At 38.7% G+C, this 24,220-nt stretch overlaps 1 protein-coding gene across 1 annotated transcript in view; it reads left to right on the forward strand.

Annotated features, from left to right (window-relative positions):
• stol (voltage-dependent calcium channel subunit stolid) overlaps nt 1–24,220 on the forward strand; it is a 309,278-nt gene that overhangs the window by 108,917 nt on the left and 176,141 nt on the right. Inside the window, exon 2 of the mRNA XM_083132012.1 lies at nt 21,964–22,045. Within this exon, the coding sequence (XP_082988138.1) occupies nt 21,964–22,045 (82 nt within the window). The remainder of the gene's footprint in view (nt 1–21,963; nt 22,046–24,220) is intronic.

The following is a 24,220-nucleotide window of genomic DNA, read 5'->3' on the forward strand; positions in this document are numbered from 1 at the left end:
CAGATTTTAAAATTCGGCTAGCAAGAGTAAAAAAATGTATAGTGACATGAATATTATTCGGATTCAATGATACATATGATACATAAAACATACCCACATTAAAAGAAACATACTGTGGACCTACTTGTTTATTTTTTTTAAAAGCTATTGGAAATTTTCATAAGCGAACTCAAAATGTTTTTAAAACATATTTTTTAGCACCGAGTTTGAAAATTTATACCCCAGGTGAAAATTTTCAGACGCTATGGCGACCGTGCGTCCTGTTTTTTTTCTACCGCTGGTAATTATAATGTGTCTGACTCAAGCCTGAGGGAGGAGAATGTTTAGAATTCGAGACGAGATCTAGAACGAGACGTCACGAGGCTGTGCCAATCCAGGTTTCGTCTCGTTTCCGTAACATCCCTAGATTAAAGAAATCACGAGTTTCTCAACATTCGCACGATTTATTTTATCCGTTCAAATCGCGCCGAGAAATTTCTCAAATATCATGCTAACGTTTCGGCTTTGTGTACACCCACCCATTCACCCACCCACCCACACAGACGGTGTTATGACCGCTTGCCGGCGGGAGCATCCATAAAACGAGAATCTGACAATAAATCGACGCTGCACGGCGGCCTATTTGTTGAAATACGATCGGGCGGACGTCACGCAGATGGCGAAGTCATGAACCCAAGCCCACATCAGAGGGGGACGAGAGGGTTGAAAAGTTGAGAAGTTCAAGTCACAAACGAGTTAGGAACTGTGCTTCCGACAAAGGTTCCATAATGAGGCAAAATGTCGACAAAAGTTGGAGATAAGTGAGATGAGAATAGCATCCTTCCAGTTTGCTAACATTCCTTTATGGTCGGAAATTTCATGCACCCCACCCGCGGCGAAAAAGTTGAAAGAAACGCCGAATTAGCGTTCTTAAATGTGGTAATTTAACATTAAAACAATCAATCATTTTGAAGAATGCAATGTACACATTGTACTTTAGTTCGTGTAACATTTAACTAAATTTATTCATAGAACATCATCATAGTACTCGTAGTACGACTTTTAGGAGCCAAATGGGACCAAAATATTTTTAGAAAATGAACGTATGACCAAAAATTTCCGTAAATATATCCTAGCATAATATAAATTTTCAATTAATAAATTATGTTTTTTGTATAGGTGGGTCTCAACTGTTACGTAGTAGTAACGCTGTCATTTTGTAATCAAGGGGTCCGAGGTTCAATACAACACAGTGGTTTGGATATCACTATAAACTATAGGTCCATTCCCGATTAATATAAATTATCTGTACATAAAATGGACATGTAGCAAACTTTCTCATACACTTTACTTCAAGGGGTGACCTATTTACTGCATTACCTTTCATGGTAGTATAGTCAATGGCGTCCGAAGGGGGAGAAAAGGTGGCATGTCCCCCTGGAAAATGAATATCAACCTAAAAGTATAGAACACAGATATAAGTTCAATTAAGTAACATTAATTTATGTTAATTATTATCACGGCGTTGCAGGAACATAAGATGAAACTGAAGTATTTTTTTCGAGGGAGTAACGCTTTGTCCCCTTGGAAAAATTCCTACACACGTCCATCAGTATAGCTATAATTTAGGAAAAAAAAACGAAAAGGGGGAAACCCTTTGGAAGATGCCCGTCTCCACCCGCATACATTCGAGGATATGCGTTTATGTTCTGGTATCTAAAAGAAAGACCAGAACGTCTTTTCCACGGAATATCGATTCCCCCGTTTTCATTTCCTCGTAACTTTGTTTGGTTCAAAGAATACACATAGATAGATTCCTGCAAGTTGCAATATAATCCGCAGGATATGATACCGGGGTTGTTCGGTAATCCAGAAGAAACCCGGTTTACAAAGTTTGTCAATTTGATATTGTTTTGTGTCGTTTTCTTAGGTGTTGTGTTGTGTGTTTCAGTACGTCTATTTGACTGAGATAGGAGTTGAGTGGGTAGATGTCACGTTGTGCGGACGTGTTCACATTTTGTATTCTTGTTTTCTGAGTTTATGTGTCTGTAGTTTTGTTCATGTGTAAGTGTGTGAAGAGAGAGTGAACATTATTTGAGCTTTAATTTAAACAGTTTAAACCAAAAATTGGTTAAAACAAATAGAAGAACCTTCTTAAGCATCCACACGACAAGATTTTGCAACAAGACAGCCTCCACTTCCAACATATAATGTTCGGAACAACTCTAATTGGTTAATCGTTCGGTCCATGCAAGGAACGATTCCTCTTTATCGACCTTGACCACAGAGCGGCGAATCGCAGACCTCCAGCCAAGATTACGATTCCCTCCGCAAACCTACAGTTTCCAATTCCTCCCCATCCCACCACTGCCCGCCTCCCCCTACCCACTCGGCACTTATCAGTCCACTCCAGTGTCTCGGCTAAAAGCCTCCGCTGATAATTGTTGTCGGGATGCTACGTGACAACCACTGCCTTGGAAGGAGATGGCCCTTCATTGGACATTAGTAGCGATTCAGTCCAATATTGGTTCTCTTTCTCTCTCTCTCTCTCTCTCTTAAACCAGAGCAAACACAGGATCTCCTAATAGAACAAGATTGATTCGCGATTGAGTTCTCGTATCAGAAGCAGTTTCTGTACTCTCGGTTGCGCTTTGATTTTCGCTCCAATTCCCTTAAACACATTTATCCCTCCCATGAAACTATATTTCCTTATTATTTCTCTAGTAAGCACACATACACACACACACACACGGGTGTATTCATAGGATATATAAATAAATACAATTGCACACACACGCACACACAGAGATATATATACGTATATATATAATGTATGATATTAACCATTAACTAATAGTTGACATCCTTCCATGTTATTTAGATTTAATTTAATTTTATAATTTAATTTTCTGTCTCTTGTAGATGATCTTATTGAATACTGTTAGTGTTACAACGTTCCTGTTTAGTTGTTTTAACACTACAGCTTAACTTTTAAAGTTCACTTTATGCACAGAGACTAATCGGGACTGGACTTAGTACAAAGTGGAATCTGAACCATTATGTGCCTCCTCCGAATACAATTTGTACTGATTTATTTATTGAGTGAAGGCAAATGATTAGCGCCCTTGACTTTGGTGCGAGCGGTCCGGGTTCGTTTCCCTGTATGAGCACCCAAACATTTCGGTCTTTAGCCAGCATCGTGAGGCTAATGGGGAAGAAACTTGAAAAGAAAAAGTAGATGGCCCCGGTCTCGAAAGACAGAAAACAGCGGCGATAAGACTCGACCCGCTGATCAGCCGTCACCCAACGAAAAGCCTCTTGGCAGGTTCTGGTCCAATGTTCGTAACGTGTGTGTGAGAGAGAGAGTGAGAGAGAGAGAGCATGCGAGTTGAATATATAATAAATCAACAAACGTAAAAGACTATCCTTGAAGGCATAATAGGACACTTTTCTACATATAACATGAAAGAAGTATAACACTGCACATAAAACTAAGAAATATTGACCCTGGCAGACACTTCCAGAGCCTGCTTAGAAACGTGTAGCATAAGACTTTTACAGGAAATGGTAGGAACACTGGCCTTTGGCTAGAGGTGACGGGAGGCCAACCAAAGGCTTAAATAGGTGCGCATGAGAGCGACACGAGGTCTTTTTACTGGAAATCATCGGGGAAGCAGGAGCTATTGGTCTATTTTCCAAACCGATCAGGGTAAGCCATCCTTCGCCCTTATCTACCATTCGCATTGCTGAGTTCAGTCTGAAACCTAATCATGAGTTTATATTAATGCTAATTTATATATTTGTACCTGCACTTACAGGGCTGTTTCTACAATAAATAGTATTAATCGGGAGGGGCAAGTTTCATCCCTATTTAAGATCCCCGCGTTCATGTTGGAACGCTACGCATGAATCAAAATCAGCAATGTATTTACCCATTATTAGTTCCGTTTCAGGTCCTCGTGTTTCAATCCTTACCGGAACGCTTTGGGTTTTCTGTTCGGAAGGCTGAAAACACGAAATTCATGTTACTTCAGATAAGAGATAGGAAATTTTGCATATTATTTTTGGGTTACATTCATTGCAAATATAATCTTTGCCAAAACCGAAGTTTGTTAATTTTTAATAAGCGGATGAAGACTCCTTTCCCTAAGAATCGGCAACTTTGGACAACTTTGGATCATTATTATCTTTTTCTCTCTCTTCCGCCGATGCAATGCCATTCAATGTAGTCGTCTATTGTTTTTATCTTTCCAAACTCTATAGGCAAATGTTTATACAAAGAAGATTAGGGAACTCTAAGTTTCCTACTTACAGAAAACTAGGGTACGTGACTGTGATCATGTTCCATGTAATAGAAAACTTTGTCAATTTATTGTGTATCTAGTGAAAATCACTTTTGTGCCACTGGCTATACTGTAACCAGATCGCTGATTTGAGAGGAGAAGTATAAAGAAGAGATATTATTGTCCAATGTGGGTCTGGAAGTTGGCCTTGAGGGTAGGTCATTGAGACATAAAACACATCACAGTAACTACTTACATGCAGTACTGTCAGTAAAAGTAAAACAAACAAAAAAACTGACAAAATCCTGACGCATATAGGTCCTCGCTTCAGAGATTGATGCTTCGTATCCTCGGAAGTGCAAAGCAGGAAGAAAATGAATGAAAAGGAAAGTGGAAGGAGAAGCGTTGAAAACGAGAGGAAGATTGGAGAGGGACGAATTGTAGCCAGTTGCTAGCAATAGTTGCAGAGAAGAAAGACCATTTCCCAAAACCTCTTTGAGAGTGATGTAATGAAGAGGACGTCGAGTGTCGCCCTTTGGATAACAAACACTTCCGCCTCTTTTACGAGCCGCCCCCAGTGAAGGATGACATCCCATCAAACGAGAAGCTTTTCAGACGGACGAAAGCCGGAGCGTCGGCGCGCAAGAAACATATTGGTGTCTAACGAAGACAGGCACTTCTCATATCTCGCTTCCAACTGGTACATCCCGACGTCATCGCATGCTAATTAAATTACATTTTTTTCTTCTTTTGGTTTTTCCTTTTTTTCTTACTTGCGCGACATGCAGTGGGTCCTTTTTTAAAAAAGTTCTTCAAGGAGAGCGGTTTTGCGATACTCGCTTAGCTCCTCCCAATGGAAAGGGAAAAAGTTCATGTACGAGGGCTGTTCAAAAGATAACGAATTAAGCCTTGCGGGAGATAGATTGATTGATTTGGTTTATTTTATTTCGCTTTGCTGCAACGTTTTGCTAATCGCGAAGATGAGGATGAGTGATGATATGAAGAAATTGATGAAGCGACACTCACAAAGAACACCCATGCCCAGGCCGGGATTCGAACCCAGCATATCTGAGTTTGTAGCGCGCTGGGCTAACCATTCCATTAAGGAGGGCGACTGTACCTATTTCCTTAGCATAATGGGAAAACTACTGTAAGAAGGCTTTGCAAGATGTTTTCAGCAGTCTAAAACTCCAATATAAATGAATCAATAAATAAATACACGCATATGAGCTTGTGTCTGACAAACTAAGATATAGTACAAGGAAAGTCAATACTCTAGATTAAAAATATTCACTATATACAGCGAAACCTTGATAACTCGAACTTGAGGGGAAAGATAAAAAAATATCAAGGCATCAAGGATTTTGACTTACCAAGGTTCGAGATATTGAGGGCCAAAATCGCTGACTTCGAGTTATAGAGGTTGGGGTGGTGAAGTTCAAATCCCGACACGATTGTTGATCACCTGACATTGTACGTACGCACCCTACACTTCCACTTATTGAGGTCCTGCGACTAAAACTTCGAGTTATAGAAGTGATTAGAATTTAACTTCGACTCATAGAGGTTTTTGATAGTCTACCTTCAAGTTATTGAGCTCGAACGGCATCCCATAAACTGTACGAGAATTCGTCTTATCAAGGTTTTATTCGAGTTGTTGAGGTAAAATTAGTATTGAGTGTTATGGACAATTCAAGGGGATTACAAACAAATCGACTTATCAAGGAATTCGAGATGTTGAGATTCGAGTTATCAAGATTCCACTGTATAAAATAAACGTTATCAATCATAATTATTCTCCTCCACAAAAAGTCAAATGAAGTCTGTGTACAAATACAGTTCTAAATAATAATATTATTTGCATAATGAAACTGTGAAGCCTTCATGATGGCGTAGTGTCACCTTTTTATCAAAGGGTCCCGGGCTCTATGGAGGCAAATAATGATTCGGATCCCACATGTAGGAATAGTACAATCAGCAAAGATTTAAGTAATGAAATAATTATTTTTTCTCCAGATAAAGAGTGGACTCCTTTCAATAGGAACTTGTAATTCGAATAGGAGTTGATTATCCTTGAAATCGTCTTTAATGATAGTGAGCTTTGGGCAGCACGAGCGAGTGAGACGATTGAGTGAGTCGCAAGTCAGACTCTCTACGCATCGTACGGTATCAAGTACAACTTCTCATCATGCTGGTCCAGTCTTTGAGGGCTTAAAACTCAAGTGTTGTGTTTTGCCGTTAGCATGTGTATTTTTCATCTCTCGCACGTTTCTATTAAGCTTAGCGTGAATAGCGAGTTTGCCATTCAGGAACGTTACGAATTATAATTTTGGATGACTCGAACTTTTTTCGTGTCTCCTTGGAGTTCGAATTAAAAAGATTGCACCGTATTTTTAAAACTTTTTTTTTTAAATCTGGGCAAGAGGACATTCTAGACAAGAAAATCGAATCAAGATGACCAAAATATATTCAAGAAAGAAGAGGAATTTTTGTATATTTATTCCGGGTTTTTCATTTTGAAACCATATCATGCACTTGGATGGGATTCACTTGCATCATGTCTCGCCAATATAGAGGATGGTTCGTAATTCAATATACTAATCTTAATCCGGATTTCTTGACTTCCAACTACCGTCCTGACGGAGTAGGGAGAAGACATGACGGGGAGAGGGATTATAAGACGCAATCCGAAAACTCAGGTGCTTGCAGTAATTAAGGCAATTACTCATGCAGACTCAGACATGCGTATAATGCTGTTTGGCACGGCTGAAAATTCCTGCGTACGCTTTTCCCCCTCTGTCTCTGTCTTGTTCCCTAACCCCCCTCTGCCTTCCGCTCGATAGCTTGTCAGGAGATTCAAAATTCATGCATTATTTACGAGTTATGCCTGGGACGACGAAGGGGACCTGAAGGAAAAACCGCGGAAGGAGGAAAAAGTCCTTTATTAAGTCCCCTTAATTCGTAAAACGCCGCTAATTTATGAACGGCAGTGCGCACGCGTCGATTTAATTTTGGGAGGATTGTCATGCTTCGGTTGAGAAGCTTGTGGGGAGTTTGGAGGATAAGTGAATCTTTCTCACAAGTAATCATTTTGCACCCTCGCCTTCAAAATAATGCAGATTAACATGACACTCTTTTGGCGCAGAAAACATGATTGGTCTGAACTAACCAAAAACGTTTGGTTCAGCTTTTGATTTAAACATAAAAGTTTTGATAGGCTTTTAAATTACACAAAAACGTTTGGTCGACTTTTTGAACAAAAAAAAAGAAACTTTAGTTTTGATTTTGAATTAATCAAACACAATTAGTTGAGATTTTGAATTAATCAAAAACATTTAGATGATCTTTTTGCTACGAATAAACAAAAATGCATGAAACTTTTACCAACTTTGTTAATTTTGACTAAATTATTAAGTAATTTGAAACAAATGAACCGGATTTGGACAGCATTATCAAAAAATGGTCCTGCTGAATAACAATTATTTGTTTGTTGCCCATCCAAACTAATGCTTTCTGTTCACCAAGCATTTGTTCATTTTTCATTAATGTAAACAATAGTTCCTTCTAACAATAGGGAATACTAACAAGGATTACAGGTCACTTTTATTTCATTAAATCTAAAATTATGAATTCGCTATTCCATGAGTTATCAAGGAAGAAGAAGGAACAATAATTCACCATAATAAAAGGAATCTATACACAATGGAACACTTGTGTGAAATAAAGAACAATGCGTACTAGTAACCAAATATTTGTTTAAATAGGTAGCAAATGGCTATTTTTTAAAAAAAATCTAACGAAATGGTTTAATTTGTTACGAGTTGCCGTATAATTCAATGAAAATTGCCAACTTTGGTAAAGTGTGCCATGCTTTTATGGTTTCCAAAAGTATAAAATAAGCATTTTTTGGCTAATCCAAATCATTCATTCTTTTATTTTGTACATACACCTGTTGGCCGTTTTTGTCATTAATTTTTTTGGTGAATCTATTGAACCGTATCTAATGTGCAGTTCAATGGATAAATCTATCAATCAATCAATCTTTTATTTTGGACCTAAGAGCTATTAAGCCGTTTTTTGTCCATGATTTCTTTTTGGAACATTCATAATTACTTTACATTTAAATTATCGTTATATCTCCCCCTCCCCCCATTATTTCACAGAAGTTGTTATTAAAACTATTTAGAACAAAAGTAAGATAATTTCCTTTTAGAATTTCATGTTACATTTTCTCAAGAATATTAACAATGGGTGAATCTACAATCTAAGTAAGTTAGTTTTGCTCTGCAATTTCTGTCCCAAGATTCAAAGACCTCAGGAAGATCAATAAGGTTTCGAGATTAGTAACATAAGGGTAGCCAACTTCTTGCTTACGTCATAAAAAACATCGCAATTAACTTTAACGTTCAAGTGATGCTGGAAAGAGAATGTGTTTACATTTAACGCAATAGCGCAATTGTAGGATGTTCCTAGTACTGGAAAACAAAATTTATGATGTCATTGATTGATTGATTTGGTATATTGTATATACTTCGCTATTCTGGCACTTTTGTCTAACCGAAGACGAGTAATATGTTGAAATTGATGAATGAACACCTATGCCAAGGCTGGGATTAGAACGATGGACCTCTGGCGTTGTTGCGCGATGTGCCAATCACTCCGCAGGCCAGATATGGTGTGCTTTATGCAAGACAAAGTGAACTAGGAATGATTTTGGCCTAAGACTACTTTATGCTACACAGAGAAAAGGAAATTCTTTCTCACATAAGACGGTATAAGAACAGTAAAATACAATAACAATGAATGGATCAGCTAGCAATATAACAGGATTATTCGCAAAGGAAGCAACCAGTTCCGGGATAAAAGGAAAATAATTTCCACGAAGAGGATTAACCGCTCAGGAAATAATCTGGAAACAAATGTAGCACGAAAGGAAAGGTCAATACTAGTATGACAACAAAGGGGATTAGCCGTGAATAGGATTAAGAACGAACAGACTAATCAGGAACAAAAAAACGAGAAATTATTTAATTGTGATGTGGAGTAACCGTAGCAGTTATTTCGCTTCACACATCTGTTTGTAGAAACTTATATGCAGGGCTCGGAAGTTAATGAAAGCCTTTCTCTTCGGAATCTTCAAAGCGTTGTTGAGAACAATAGTATTCCCTTTCCTTTCTTTACAATCAGAGAACATTTGAATGGCTTATTGCAGAAAGGGACCTGAGTCACTTTTGCACAATTCTGAGAAAAACAATGAAAAATCGTATAATATTAATAGTGTAAGAAAGAAATGTGCCGTTGTTGGCTCAAATATTCAACATAATGAATAGTTAATTTTGCAACCCTCAATGCACCCCCCTGCAGTATGCTGCTAGACACAGTGGAGATGAAAAAATTAACTCCGATACCTCAAAAATGTGACTCAGGTCCCTTTCTGCAATAAGCCATTCATTTGTATTTTTATGTTTGTTGGTCATTTTTCTACATTTCTTGCACTTTTTTAAATCGTTTTTTTAATGTTTCTTACCTTTAGTTGGCGTAGTCACGACTTTTTTGGGCATTTTAGTCGTAATTCCTTCTCCTAAAATTCTCCAGTAGAAAATTATATTTCACGTCGATTCATATGTAAAAGCGACGCTTGTCGCAGAGAGACAGAATAGGAAGAAAATTGAAAACACAACATAACAGGAAGCTGTAAATAAACTGAAACAAATAAACAATTGCTTGAACCATCCGATTGTGCTGAGTTATTTGAGTAGTTCCACAAGTCAGTGCTTCTTTTAGCCATTTATGAAAATTTCATTCTTCCATTTTAACATACACCAACTTTTTCTAAAAGAAATATATCTAATTGTCAAGCCATCAACTCCCTGTTAGTAAGTGATTTTTATTTAATTTCCTTAACCAAACTCTAGGTGGCCAGCCTTACCGAACTAGTATCTGAATGAAGTAAGTCCTGAAGCTTTCCTGGCGACGAATGATGAAATGATTCTCTCGGGCTATCGATGAGGTGAGTTGTGGAAAAGATTCCAAGCTCTCGGGAGCTAACGTCACTCTCATCTTCTACCCTAAAGATGAGAGTGGCGTTAGCTCTCGAAAGCTTGGAATCTTTTCCACAACTCACCTGGTCGATAGCCCGGGAGAATCTTTTCATTGTATCTGAATGTTCCAGGTTCGAGCCTTGGCTGGATTCTGAGGGTTTCAGTGTTCGTTATTGTATCTGTTTCTTCTAATCGTCACTAATTCATCGTTGCGTATGACTCACAGTAGGATCTCGAATGCATAGGAGTTGATATTAAATATGCCTTATTTTAGTCCACATGATACATTATTTTTATCGAGACTAGTTTTTTTCAAAAAAGTATTAATTTTCGGATTACATTTTAAAGTTGTGGCATTTTAACTTGTTTCATCGAATTCAGCGCCTTCTAAAATGTGGGAAACGACATGTTGCATGCCTTTAACAGCCGTTTAAAATTCTAAAAATTAATTAAATACGCCATTTTGAAATACAGCTCCCATCTTGAATACTAGGGTTTAATATTTTTGAGGTCCCCTCTGAAAAGTCTTATCTTGTGATATATATCTGTGCAAAGTGGAATGTTTTATTAATCAAAAGCAGTATTTAGCAGTCTACAGACAGGACTGCCAGAAGAGTAGAAAGACAATATTAAACACTATAATAAAATACCAATAGACTTTGTGATTACGTTATAGAAGCGTCATATCTAATTGCTCATTAAGATTGATTAATACCTGAAATTACTTCTAGTTTTGGTCAGTAATATAAACAAAAGTTAATATGAAAAATATTAAAAATTGGAAAGTATTTTTGCATTGCAGACAGATAGGGAACATCGCGCAAAGTAAAAAAAACAAACAAGAAAAACACACATTTCGTTTTGTTGTTGTCGTTGCCCACAAGACACGGTTAGTTTCGTTCCCGCGTACTCCCTACCACGACAACCAATCAATAACGAACCCCGAGGTGGAAGGGGGGGGGGGGGTAGAGCGTATTATGTATACGACTCAAAATCGATAGGAACCTCACGAGATGTATAGATAGCTTCTCTTGAGAGACCCGACATCAAAGTTTCATCGCCGTCGGCGAATACGGCGTGATTGGTGAACGAATTCCTCGGCGTCATCCCAATCTGAGGGACAGGACTTCGTGATTTCCTGCGCACAAAATGGAGATGGGAAAAGTGAGAGAGAGAGAGAAATGATCGGATCGAGACGGCTGATCCGCAGATAAGCTCTAGACACGGATGAAAAGACACCTGAGGATTTTAAAATAAATTATTAACCTTGGAGATCCTTGCAAATGTAATTCTCTGGACGATACGAAAGGTTCTGGACACCTCTTTCAGTGTTACCAAACCCGATTCGCTTGAAAGAGCTAAGTCGCGCATTAAATGAAGCTAACAATTGACCTTCAAGGAGCTAGATGTCCGCAGGCGCGATAAACTGTATCGGTCTTGGGCGAGCGACGCGCTCACTTTCAATTTTAATGAAGTGCCATTTAAACAGTATCAAAAGTATTTACCTGTGTTGTTCTCTAGCTGACTTATAGTGTGTCACGACTGACCTGATCACAATGTAATGAGATGACGTAAACGGAAGTTTGAGAGCGAACATTGTTGTGGAAGAAGTATTGTCAGAGTGAGCACAGATATCATCCACGACCGATTACGTCACATTTTTCATTTATATTTGTTTATTATTTAGTCAATAAGTCTACGCTGTTTATGGTGAATTTTCGTACAGATGGAACTGCCTCAGAGTTCTTCAGGGCAGCTTTGAGGAATATGCGCTTTTTGTTAGAGTTGTTCGCTTCGACGATATACATATTACGCCGATTGAAAACAAATAAACATTTTGAAATACAAATTTGATAAAGACGAAGGGCTATAATAAACAGATAATTTGAAGTTTAAAAAAATAAAAAATTAAAATGCTGTGAAATATGCCTGAAAAGCATCAACCGATCCCGGAATAAGTTTAGATATCAAAGGGTGGAGGGGGTTGCTGTTACCGTTATCTTTAAAGTGATGATAATTTACCAAAAAGAGTTACTGTCATCTCCTTCAAGAACAAGCAATTAATCCGTTCATTGTGTTAGTTTTGGAATTGCAATCTGACTTGCCCGCCAGTTAAGCCTATGAACTAAAACCAGGCATTTTTCTTCCTTTAAAGGTGCTGCTCCTTACTCATGTGTGTGTGACGTGTACGCTTTATTAAAGTTATGGTAAACAACTGCAGTATTACTACAACAATGACTCGTGCTTGCCAACGAATTCCGCAAATAAATTGGACTGGCTTTGTGAACGTCAATATGATTGTTGTGCAGAGGACGGAAAAAGGAATTTGGCCTGGAAAAATACTTTGTATTGGCAATTTAATACTGAAAGAGCTAGATTTGGAGCTAAATTTACCCTGGTGGAACAAAAAAGCTCCTTGGAGCATTTCGAAATTTTAGGAGCCAAACGAGTTTGCAAAAGGACCAGATCTGGCTCCAAAAGAGCTAAATTGGCAACAGTGACCTCTTTGTAAATATCCCTTCGTGAATTATATCTACTCGTGTATTAGCCGCATTCATCCCAACATTAAATAAAGACATGTGGAGTATGGCTTATGTTCGAGATAACTAAAAATCATTAATTTTATTAAGAACACTATATACCTTGTAAAAAAAGTGAGCCGCGATGTTCCAGTCGATTGTCGCTACGACGCAGGGTATACTGGGTTCGAATTCCGGTTGAAACTTGGATGTTTGCGTTCGTCTGTCTTGAATGCAAATTAGATAATTCAGTTTAATTGATGTGGGGAATACTGCACCTTAGGGGGTTTCGATAGGGCGTCTGACTGCCACGTGAGAAACCCTGGTTCGATTCTTGGTGTGAGAGATATCAAGTGGGAATTTTTCCAACTATGTCCTTGTATGGATCGGCTCTGTGGTTCACACAGTGAACAAATAGGTGCCTGGGAGCATTCTGGTGGGTAAAGGCGGACGGGGCGTGGTGCTGAAAACATCACCTTAAGAAAATCACGAGGATTTCGAATAGGTGGAGTCCTACCTCCTCATCACCCGATATGCCTTCACGGCATGGCGTAACGTGCGGGGGAAGCAAAATTTTGAAAATTAAAGTAAATAAATAAAATTTCTTCATTTCTGCACGAAAAATACTTAATGACAATTATTTTCTTGAGAATAACGCGCTAATTACAACTTAAATTTCGAGAAATAATTCGCCTGCCTGTACTTTACTCATGTTTCACCGACCAGTGACCAGTGAACTCAAAATAATGGCAGAGAAAGGAATGCTAACCACTGCCTCGACCCCTTTGTTCCACCCCTTACCTTTATCTTTGTGGGTGCCGACAGAAATTTTCAACGTTGCCATGTTTCTTAGCACTTCTCTTTCTGTTTTCATCATTGAGCAAAATTTTAAGAAAACTATTTTTTTTCGAATGTTCCAGTCCCCATGCCACCCCCCCCCCCCCAGAAAAGGGCGCGGCTTATACACCCATGTGGCTTGTACACGCACAGTGTGGTAATCATAATTCACGCACATCGTCTAGATTGACCTTAATTTGTCGAACAGCGATTTAAAATAAGCAATACATAAATACAAAATATTTTAGACATTAATCCGTTTTAAATCGGCCTGACGCACTACGTGTTGCAAACCACAGACCATACAAATAATTATTTCAATAAGTAAATCATGTACGGTATGAATACTGGTCTGGGCATGGATGTTCTTTGTGAGTGTCCCTTCATCAATTTTATCATATAAATAAAATAAGTTGGACTGGCTTAAATAGAAGCAAATTCTAGAAATAAGCGTGTCCTTCCTAGGAGCTCCCTGCATGAGTATATCTTCAAGTCCTAATGCAATGTCTAAGGCATTGTGGAATTTCAAGGATCAGCAACATAATTCCACGATTATAATCAGGGCGTTTTGTCACCTTGATATTCTACGAATCAGGTTGATGTCACTACAGCTTCACACGAGAGTGTGAAAAGAGAAGCTGTGAGTATTTGAGTCTGATATGTATTCACTCAGTCCGTCTGCCTTAAGGCCGAATCACACGAACTGGATAATCCAGTAGGAATGCCCTAGTTAGCGCAGGATTGTAAACCTGGCTGGACACGATAGCTGCCAGGCTGGCTGCTATACTGGTTTTGACAACTTGATCATGCTCTTGAAATTGATGAAAGGACACTCTCAAATAACACCCATGTCCAAGCCGGGATTCGAACCCAGGACTCTTAGTGTAGCGGCGCGCTGTGCTAACCACTCTGCCACGGAGGTCGGGCCATTGGTTAGAGGGTGAGTGAAACCCGCAGAGCCTCTTTATGCAGAAACGTTGTTACCTACCCTCGAATCTAACCCAGTTCTCCCAAGGCAGTCAAGACATCTCATCACCGACACCAACACAGTGCATTAATATTTGCCGCAATAAAACTTCTTGCATTCGCGTGCTTCCAACATAACCGATTTTCACCCCGATAACGTTTAAACTGCTCCTCTTTAAAATAGCAGCAAATTTGCTAGTATCGATTTTAAATCATGTTACAAACGACTGGTCGGTGTGTGCGTTGGGAACGGGGGGAAGCGGGGGACAACCGTTAACTGAGGGTTTGCAAATGGTGAGGTACATTTCACACTATTGGAACTTGGAGGCGTTCCCGTGGAGTGTAACTTCATATATTAATCAATGTTTACTTCGGAAGTTCCCAAAGCGCATTAGGGTGGGGAATTCAAATATGCGATTATTGGAAAACGAAAATCCCAGTTGATTTGCTTAAAACCGCTGTAGCAAAAAATTCGTGTGCTTACTGACACCGCGTTTATAATACGCTTTAAACAATATTAAATTTAATTATTTGTACCTGGAACAGCATTAACTTTTTCCTACCGTATCTGGTTTAGACGTGGCTTAACATTTCGTCCACTGAGAATGTGAATGTTCCATGTCTAATTTTTCATTTTTTCAGGAGAGACTTTTAAAGTTTAACATGATATATTTATTGTACCTTTGTCACCATTGCGCTGAAAGTTTGTATCATTGCAAAGGCTGGCATATTCAAGCCACTATAAAAAGAAGTAGTTGTTTGAATAGGTATATATGCTGTAATTAATTATTGAGTTTTCAGTGTAAGCAGCACTAACTTTGATTTTAGAATGCAAGTGTTCTATCTATCACATAGAACACTGTATTTTAGAAATCAGATTAGGTAATTGTTCTGTAATGGAGATGGAACAATTTCATTATAACTTTTTCAGTCGGTAGCACAGTTAAATAAATAATCTAATCTAATGATCTAATCAATCAACTACGTTGATTCCGCTTGTATTCAAACCTTTTGTCTGTTAAAAGCAAAAGTAAGAACCGAAGTCCACAGCTCCCACAAATGACTAAGATTAAAATGCAAGTTTTTTTGTGTATAAGTTCACATTTATGCACCGATTGGCTAACTGGGACTGGATCTACAGTTTAAAGTGGGGTCCGAACCACTACGTGCCTCCACCGGATAGCGAACCCGGTTAGAATGCAAGTGGTTTATCTCACACTCGGGTGGCGCTTGTGGTTGGTTGAGGGAAATTGTCGCAAGGTTTCATTGGCTGTTGGAGCTTGCATTCACTTGGCTGCTGTCAAATTTTGTGTATGGACCAAGAAAACATTAAATATACCAATATTGGTTGTATGTAGACGACAGCAGAGATGAAACAATTACATCCTAAATAGACCACAGTCAAAATATCTTGATTTGTTTACAATTTGGAGAAGGAACATTTGCATTCTCAATGGACGATTTCTTTATTCACAACAAAATGTTACAATAATGTATTCGAGCCCCTTTCCCCTATTTAAATCATGTCCAACCTTCAAAGTAGCTAATACATATTATCATAAAATGACCTACTTCTCTATTGGTGGCGAGCCAGACCCCGTGGCCGAGTGGTTAGCACATCGCGCTGCGACGCTAGGGGTCCCGGGTTCGAATCCCGCTCGGGCATGGTTGTTTGTAAATGTCCATTCATCAATTTCATCATTTCATTTCATCCCTCATCCCCATCTTCGCACATTAGCCAAGAGGCACACAACGCGAAGTAAAATAAAACGAATAATCAATCAATCTATTGGTGGCGATAAACATGTCCAAATTGTAATCCAGTTCCAATCAGCCTCGAAGAAAACTCTCTCATTTTTTTATTTCCAAAAAAAACTAATTGCAGCCCAAAAGCTTGAGGATGTGGTTTCGAATACCTGGTATGGCAATATTGTTTCCTCATATTTGTTATCTTATCTGTCTGCATTGTAACAAGTTAACTGGAGAAATGACGAAGTATCCGCTGCTAACCAACTACACACAGAAAAGTAAATGCATCAGTTGAAACTAAAAATGCATAAAGTCTGTTCGAGAATGATTCAGGAAGTACAGATCTACATAAAAAGAGATACACACTTGCATCATATGATGCATTTTGTCCTTGCCTTCACAAAAATGCATCAAACTGAAAACCAGATTCTTGCAAATCACCAAAAGAAAAACAGTTTAGTGCATTAATTAATGCGTTTCTGGTGCATAAATAGATTTTATGCATTTTAGTTTTCTCTAATAGCTGTTGCGCCATAGCCTTTTAGTAGAGCTTTTAGTTTTTGCTTTCACTTTTTTGTGTAAATTTTCAAGCAGTGCCTTTATTATATTTCTCCAAAAGGAATACATTTTTTCTTCACGTTACCTTAATGAAACAGAAGAAATGAAATGAAAAGAACACAGCACATGTAGGAAGAAGACTAGAGCGGATCTTTGGAGCAAAGTTCTTGAAATCCTTTCTCAAAGATTTACGCACAGAGCGCCCTGTACAAGTTATGAAAAGAGGAGACGGACAGGAAAGGAAAATGAAAGATTTTTGAATAAAATACTCCCCCACGCTTCTCCCTGCTTCCTCCTCTTTCCTCGCACGATATTTTTTTGTCATTGGATGTGTCCAGGAACCGGAAACATGAAAGCTTTAGCGCAACAGAAAGCCAAGAATCTCCTTCGGAGATCTTCGCGAAAGTCGGGAGTTTTCTCCTCTCCGCTTTTCGTGCCGAATCTTGGAGATTTCGCATGTGTGCGTGCATTGTGTGTGCATTTCTGTGCGTTGGTTCATCGTTCATGCTTTTATTGCCCGCTTTCTCAGCGCTTTTCTTCCCTTCTCTTGAAGCAGCACTTCATCTCTACCTGCTTGAATGCGCACGCATCTTTTTTATTTCCTCGCTTCTTCCCCTTTTATCCTTCATTTCGCCAATGGTCCAATGTTTCGAAGTATAGAACTACGTGGCATAGCTTTTCCAAACACTTACAGTATGAACATATACAGGGTGTCCACGAGTGGTTGCCACAAAGACAAAGCACACGTCTTCGATTCTTCGATTGAGGAAGTGGGTGTAAATATTTTAAGGGACTTACATTGTCTTTAGATTTGGTACATACGCATCAAAAGAGAATTTCCAAAGCTTAAGCTTCTCATGTGAAAGTGCTTAAGATAAAGCACTTTAGTAGGCAATGTTTTAGAATTGTATTCTGATATGGTTGTAATATTTAATTAAGTTGTCAAATTTTCACTATTAAAATGAGCTTTGGGGGATCTCATTCAAAATTCAAAAGTTAATTTCATTTTAATTTTTGTTACTTAGTAGCTTTTCTTCCAGTTTTGGCTAATCACGACGATTAGCTGAGTGACGATATGATGAATGGACACTCACAAAGAAGATCCATGCCCAGGCTGGGATTCGAACCCAGGACCACTGGCGTCGTAGCGCGCTGTCCTAACCACTCCGCCCCCGGAGATCGGCTTCAACAGTTAAGATGGGGTGTAAATTATATTTACAGATAATAAAAAAAAAGTGGAAGTTGTTCCCATCTTTACCATGGAGTGATCCGCTTCTCCACCATGAAGTGTGACTCGGTTTGATTAACTTGGGGATCGTTGAGTCACAAGGGATATAGAAAATTATGCAATGCGAGAGGTTTTTATTTTATAACGTAATTTACCTATTCTGTGAAGAAGAAGAAAGAAGAGGAATACCACAGCAAAGCTCTCTCCACACTTAACTAGACCCGATCGTGATGAAGATCGATGTAAAGTTCTGGGTTCGAGGTGCAACTTACTGAGGCGTCTCGCGCCTTAACTTATACGCCGCCTCGAACTGCCACGCTTCCGTACTCACTCTACTCGATGTAATTTTACTTACAAGTGAGAGAGAGTTTTACTATTCGGAACGTTTTATACTGTCCTCCATATCCTGTCCCCCTCGCCCCTCAACGAGAGGTTAAAGCCACTATCCTGCATGGAATGGAAAGTCCCCAGAGGAAGTGAGACCGGGATTACATACTCAGCGGTATGCAGTTAAAATAATAATCCTATTCTCTGTGGTATGCAGCATTGTTGTTGAATGGTCGGGTCGTTGGTGAGCGTGGAGACGTGGAAAAGTAGGTTTTTTTTCCAGATTTCGCTCGGTATCACTCTTCAATATATATATATATATATATATATATATATATATATATATATATATATATATATATATATATATATATATATATATATATATATATATATATATATATATAATTCTTTCCAAGAAATACTGTGGGGGTATAACACCCCTGGCACCCTTAGGTGTGGGGGTGGGAGGGGGGTGCTTGTAAAAATAATAAAAAACGACCGATATTAGTGTGGATCGCTAAGATGAATAGTGACACTCCCAATGCCGTTCAACTTCAAGACACCACTGGAACCCTTAGAAGGTTGGGGTGGGAAGGGAGTGACATGTAAAAAGTATCGAAAACGTCCGATATTAGTGTGGAATCCTAATGCCGTTCAATTTCAAGACACCACTGGCACCCCTAGAGGGTTGGGGATAGGAAGGGGGTGAAATATAAAAATAATCCAAAACGACCGATTTTTGTGTGGAATCCATAGTTTTCGAGGTCTTTAAGATGAATAGTGACACTCCCAATGCCGTTCAACTTCAAGACACAACTGACACCTTTGGAGGGTTGGGGTGGGAAAGGGGTGAAATTTAAAAAAAATAATCGAAAACGACTGATATTAGTGTGGAATCCATAGTTTTCGGGGTCGCTAAGAGATGAATACTGACACTCCCAATGCCGTTCAACTCCAAGACACCCCTGGCACCACTAGTGGTCGAGTGGGAAGGGGTGACATGTAAAAATAATCGAAAACGACTGATATAAGTGCGGAATTCATAGTTTTTGGGGTCGCTAAGGTGAATAGTGACACTCCCAATGCCGTTCAACTCTAAGTTCATTTTACGATATAGTTAGAATTCATTTTTTTCCTGTCTAATAGAAGATTAGGATAAATAAATACTCGGGCAACGCCGGGCAATCAGCTAGTACAGAATAAAATAGTAGTGGTAATCATTTATCTCATAGCATCAGATTAATGTTAAATGTTAGAGTGGTTAGCACATCGCGCTACGGCGCCAGGGGTCCCGGGTTCGAATCCCGGCCTGGGCATGGATGTTTGTGAGTGTCCATTCATCAATTTCATCATATCATCACTCATCCCCATCTTTGCAAATTAGCCAAAAGTGGCACAAAGCGATGTAAAATAAAACAAATCAATCAATGAAATATTAGAATAGTGAAACCACAGGTAATTTCTAACTTATATTTCATTTATAATGCTTTTGGTCTATAACATACGTGATGCTTTCAGTGGGAACGTGAAGAAGCATCAATTGTGAAACCGGAGTTCTTTTTTAGCCGAAACAGATGCTAGTGTGCAGAATCATAATATTCCTTACTTCTTGGTTCGTGGGCTGCATCTTCCTCTGCTCTTGCCTTTCCAGGCACGAACTTCCCTTAACCCTTGCTTCGGTTTTTAGTTCGGAAAAGTTTGGATCCGGCACTTCAAAAAGCAATTATGTGACGCAACTTTGTCGCCAAAATATCCACGGAGGCGTGCGGGATGGAAAGAGAGGGGGTGGGTGGGGAATTTCCCCTGCTTCGATTTCCATTTCTGCTTTGTCCTGCCTTATAAAGAAGCCCGTGACATTCTTAATCTCTTGAGCCATTTTGATTTTCAATTATTACCAGTGTCATTATTGCTGTTATTGTTATCTCCTTTCAAGTAGCGTGAGCCTCCGTGGCGGAGTGGTTATCACACCACGGGTCTCGGGTTCGAATCCCGGCGTGGGCAGTGTTCTTTGTGAGTGTCCGTCATGAATTTCATCATATCATCAATCATCCTCATTTTCGCGATTAGCCAAAAGTGGCAGAAAAACAAAGTACAATAAACCAAATCAATCCATCTTTTTAAGTAGGAAGCTCGAAAATTGTAATATCTAACCGTACAACAGAAACTTCCCCATGCACATTGCACCGCGCCATGAAGGCAAATATATAAGTGATGTGAAGGTAAGGCCCAACTAGTTCTCGATGTCAGCTATTTTTTTTAGGTACTGTTATCAGCACCACGCATCAGCCGCCATTACTTCGCAGGGTTACCCACAGGTATCTATTTATTTGAGGCTAGATGAACCACAGAGCCGCTTTATGCAGGGACGAGCCTGGAAAATTTCCGACCTTGGATCACCCGCCCACCTCGGTAATCGAACCCGTGTCTCCCACGTGGCAGCCAGACGCGCTAACGACTACACCACCGCAGCTCCAAATAGTACAACTGTAGGTATATAGAAAATAATTCACATTTCCCAATAAATGAGCGTTTCTTACTCGCTATCAAGTCGAAAATGTGACAAATATATATAGGGTTATTCAAACTAATTGATCGGATTTCTAAAGCGCATAATTACGTATCTACCAATCGCAGATTCTAACTTGGCATGCACCAAGGAACTGTGAAGAGTTTAGAAGGTCATTGAAAATCTGCCAGTGACTCTGTGGCTCCATTACAGAGAGTCTGTGATACAATGTTGATCGTGCAGCAGAAAATTTTTTCTGTACTGAAGTTTTCGAGGTGAGAATCGGCAACTATTCTCCTGGATAACCCTATATTGATTAGTCTGATTTCTTCTCTTAAAAAGTACGTTAAGGATAGGTGCACGTGCGACCGTTGCACAGAACCCTGCATTAAATCAAATATATCACTTGCTAGAAAGATTGTGTTAGTGGAAGGAATTCGACCATCATTCAAGAGGTGTAACCATGTGAAGTCATTTAGAGCACCACCACAATGACAGTGACAAAATTTACAGAGTTTTTCTTTTGGTAAATGTATCATCCATCCCTCTGTATTTGTAAACTACAAAAAATATTGTCGTTTGAAATCCTATGAATAATTTTGAATAACCCTGTGTATCGTTCTAACTAACTAACTCTCTAGCCTTCTTAAACCCGAAGGTTCATGGCTGCAGCAACACAGGCCTTCCATCTGTCCCTATCCTGAGCAAGATCTATATACTCTTTTCCATCCCTACCGATGCCTTTAGATCCATCTCAACGTTATCTCTCCATCTTCGTCTTGGCCTTCCTACAGGCCTGTGTATCGTTCACAGGCTATAAATATGGAGTGGAAAAAACCCTCTCTTATGTGAAAATCCTAGTAAGATTACTGATTATAGTATATAGTTATTATGTATTTATTGTTCTTGTCTTAATTTTTCCATCCTCGAACAATTGTTGTAATGATTGTTTCTTTCTAATTTTCAGGGTGAAAAACTGGGCGCTCAAATTCGGTGAAGAACTCTGGGAATTCGGGAAACAGTTAACAAAAATGGATGAAATCAAACGGGTAAGTTTTATCTTTACAAAGGAAAAACAGTAACGTAATTGCGAGACATGAATAAATATCTTAGTATAATTTCTACTAACAAGTACTAATTAAATACTGTTTTTTGTTTCAAGTTTATCATCTCTTTTACGTACTTAGGCGTCAAAAGTTTAAAAAGTAAATATTATGCACATACTTGCGTTATTTTTCACACATTATAAAAGATAGGAGTTTGGTACCCATTCTGCCTATTTTCCACACATTTTGTAACAATAATATAATTATGAAATACCTTAATACCTAGGAAAAGTATAAATAGTCAAGTAAAATACATAACATATGTAAAAAGTATTGTTACAAAATTATAAGAGACATTGAACTAATAAACATTATACCTGAACATTATACCTGGATCTAGGTGTCCAAATTGTATTGCCGGTGACTGTACATTTGGACGCTTTAAATTTCAAAAATTGTTTTCCGAAAAGGTGAAGCAATATTAAAGGTGCGCCTTACATTCAATGGTGTTTTACACATACACACACATTCAATATATGTGCGTGTGTGTTTGTTTGTTTGTGTGTGTGCGTGTGTGTGTATTCCTCTGCGCTTGTGCGCATCACTAGTTCTACTATACGTGTTTAACGTGTATACACTGTTAATAACAACAAAACAATAATAATGTTAAATTACGTCCCCCCTAAAAAAAAAAGTTGACCTCCAAAGCAAAAAAAAAAGTTCAATTTGTACACTCAGTGAAACAGATTAAAAAATTCAAAATATTCTACAGAAAGCAGGTGAAATATTTAATAATCTGCCTCCGCAGTACGGATACCGAACTTTTTGTTGTACAAAAATGGACGTGGGAGGAGTCTATTTATAGAACGAATGCAATCGAATGCTTCCCCGGCACGAAAAAAAAGGGGGGCTGAAGGGGGAATCTACCTTGAATGCATCCCAATGGCTTTTACCGTTCTGGAAGAGTTATTGTCCAAGATGGCGTGGGAGGCCATTTTTAGCATTCAGCCCGCGCCACAAACTCGTAAAGAAAGGGCCTATTCCCTAATAAACCTGCTCTGATTTGGGCCAACGTGGATTTAACCACGTATAACTTCTTCGTTTTGTCCCAGAAAATGGATATCACTCATTCTAAATGCGTCTTCACAGTTCTTCATTGTTTTCGCAACCGTTAAAGAGCATTCGTACAGAATCAGCTAGTCAGAAAGGCGCAATAAAGTATGACGTCATAACATGGGCGTCGCCAGAAAAGCTTGTAGGGGAGGTCAGGACGTTGATAAAACTTGAATAGTAGAAATATAAGATAATAACTGTTATCCATAACCCATTTTATTCCATACTTAACACTACTACTATTACTATATCCTTGATGAGAATTTTCTACTCGATTCACGAGAGCGGCCATCCGTGGCGGAGTAGTTAGCACACACCACCAGGGGTCCCGGGTTCGAATCCTGGCTTTGGCATGAGTGTTATTTGTGTGTCATTTCATCCTTTCATAACTCATTCTCATCTTCGCGATTAGCCAAAAGTGAAAATAACGCAAAGTAAAATAAACGAAATCAATCAAACGATTCACCCGATTGTTTCTTTATTTTCTTTTGTGCATTTCATTCAGAGTGCTGAAAAGCATAATTATTCTATTTAGTTCTTAACTTTTACACACCTCGTTCAAGAAAAGCTTTTAAAAGTTAAGGGGATAATATTATTCATAAAATATATGTCTCATTTTTTAAAATTTGAAACAGTGGAACTATTTTTTTCATTGTATTAACTGGTGGAATATGAATTCATCTGGTGTTCCGTTTCATGCACTAGACTGCATCAATTGAGACGATCAGAGGCGATAATTTCAGAGGAACTGTTTGAAATGATGCACCAGAAGTACGTTAATCTTTATTCGATGCATTTCAAATTCTGTTTCTCTCCCTCTCCCTCTGTGTGTGTTTGTGTGTTGTTAATATACAATAAGAGATGTATATTGCCAGACAATCCATAATTGTTTGTTGTTAATAGGTAGGGACGTGAAGTTTTAGTTTTCAACACCGAAAAGTTGAGGAAAGCAAAATAAAGTGTTTAAAATGTATTTGGGTACGTAAAGGAGGCAAGTTTTCAGTGTTTGGAAATCGCGAAATAAACGGGAACTCTGCCATTTTTCAGAATAACACCAAATTTGAC

The sequence above is a fragment of the Lepisma saccharinum genome, chromosome 1 (genome assembly GCF_977018435.1).
Source record: "Lepisma saccharinum chromosome 1, izLepSacc3.1, whole genome shotgun sequence".
NCBI classification, from domain to species: domain Eukaryota; kingdom Metazoa; phylum Arthropoda; class Insecta; order Zygentoma; family Lepismatidae; genus Lepisma; species Lepisma saccharinum.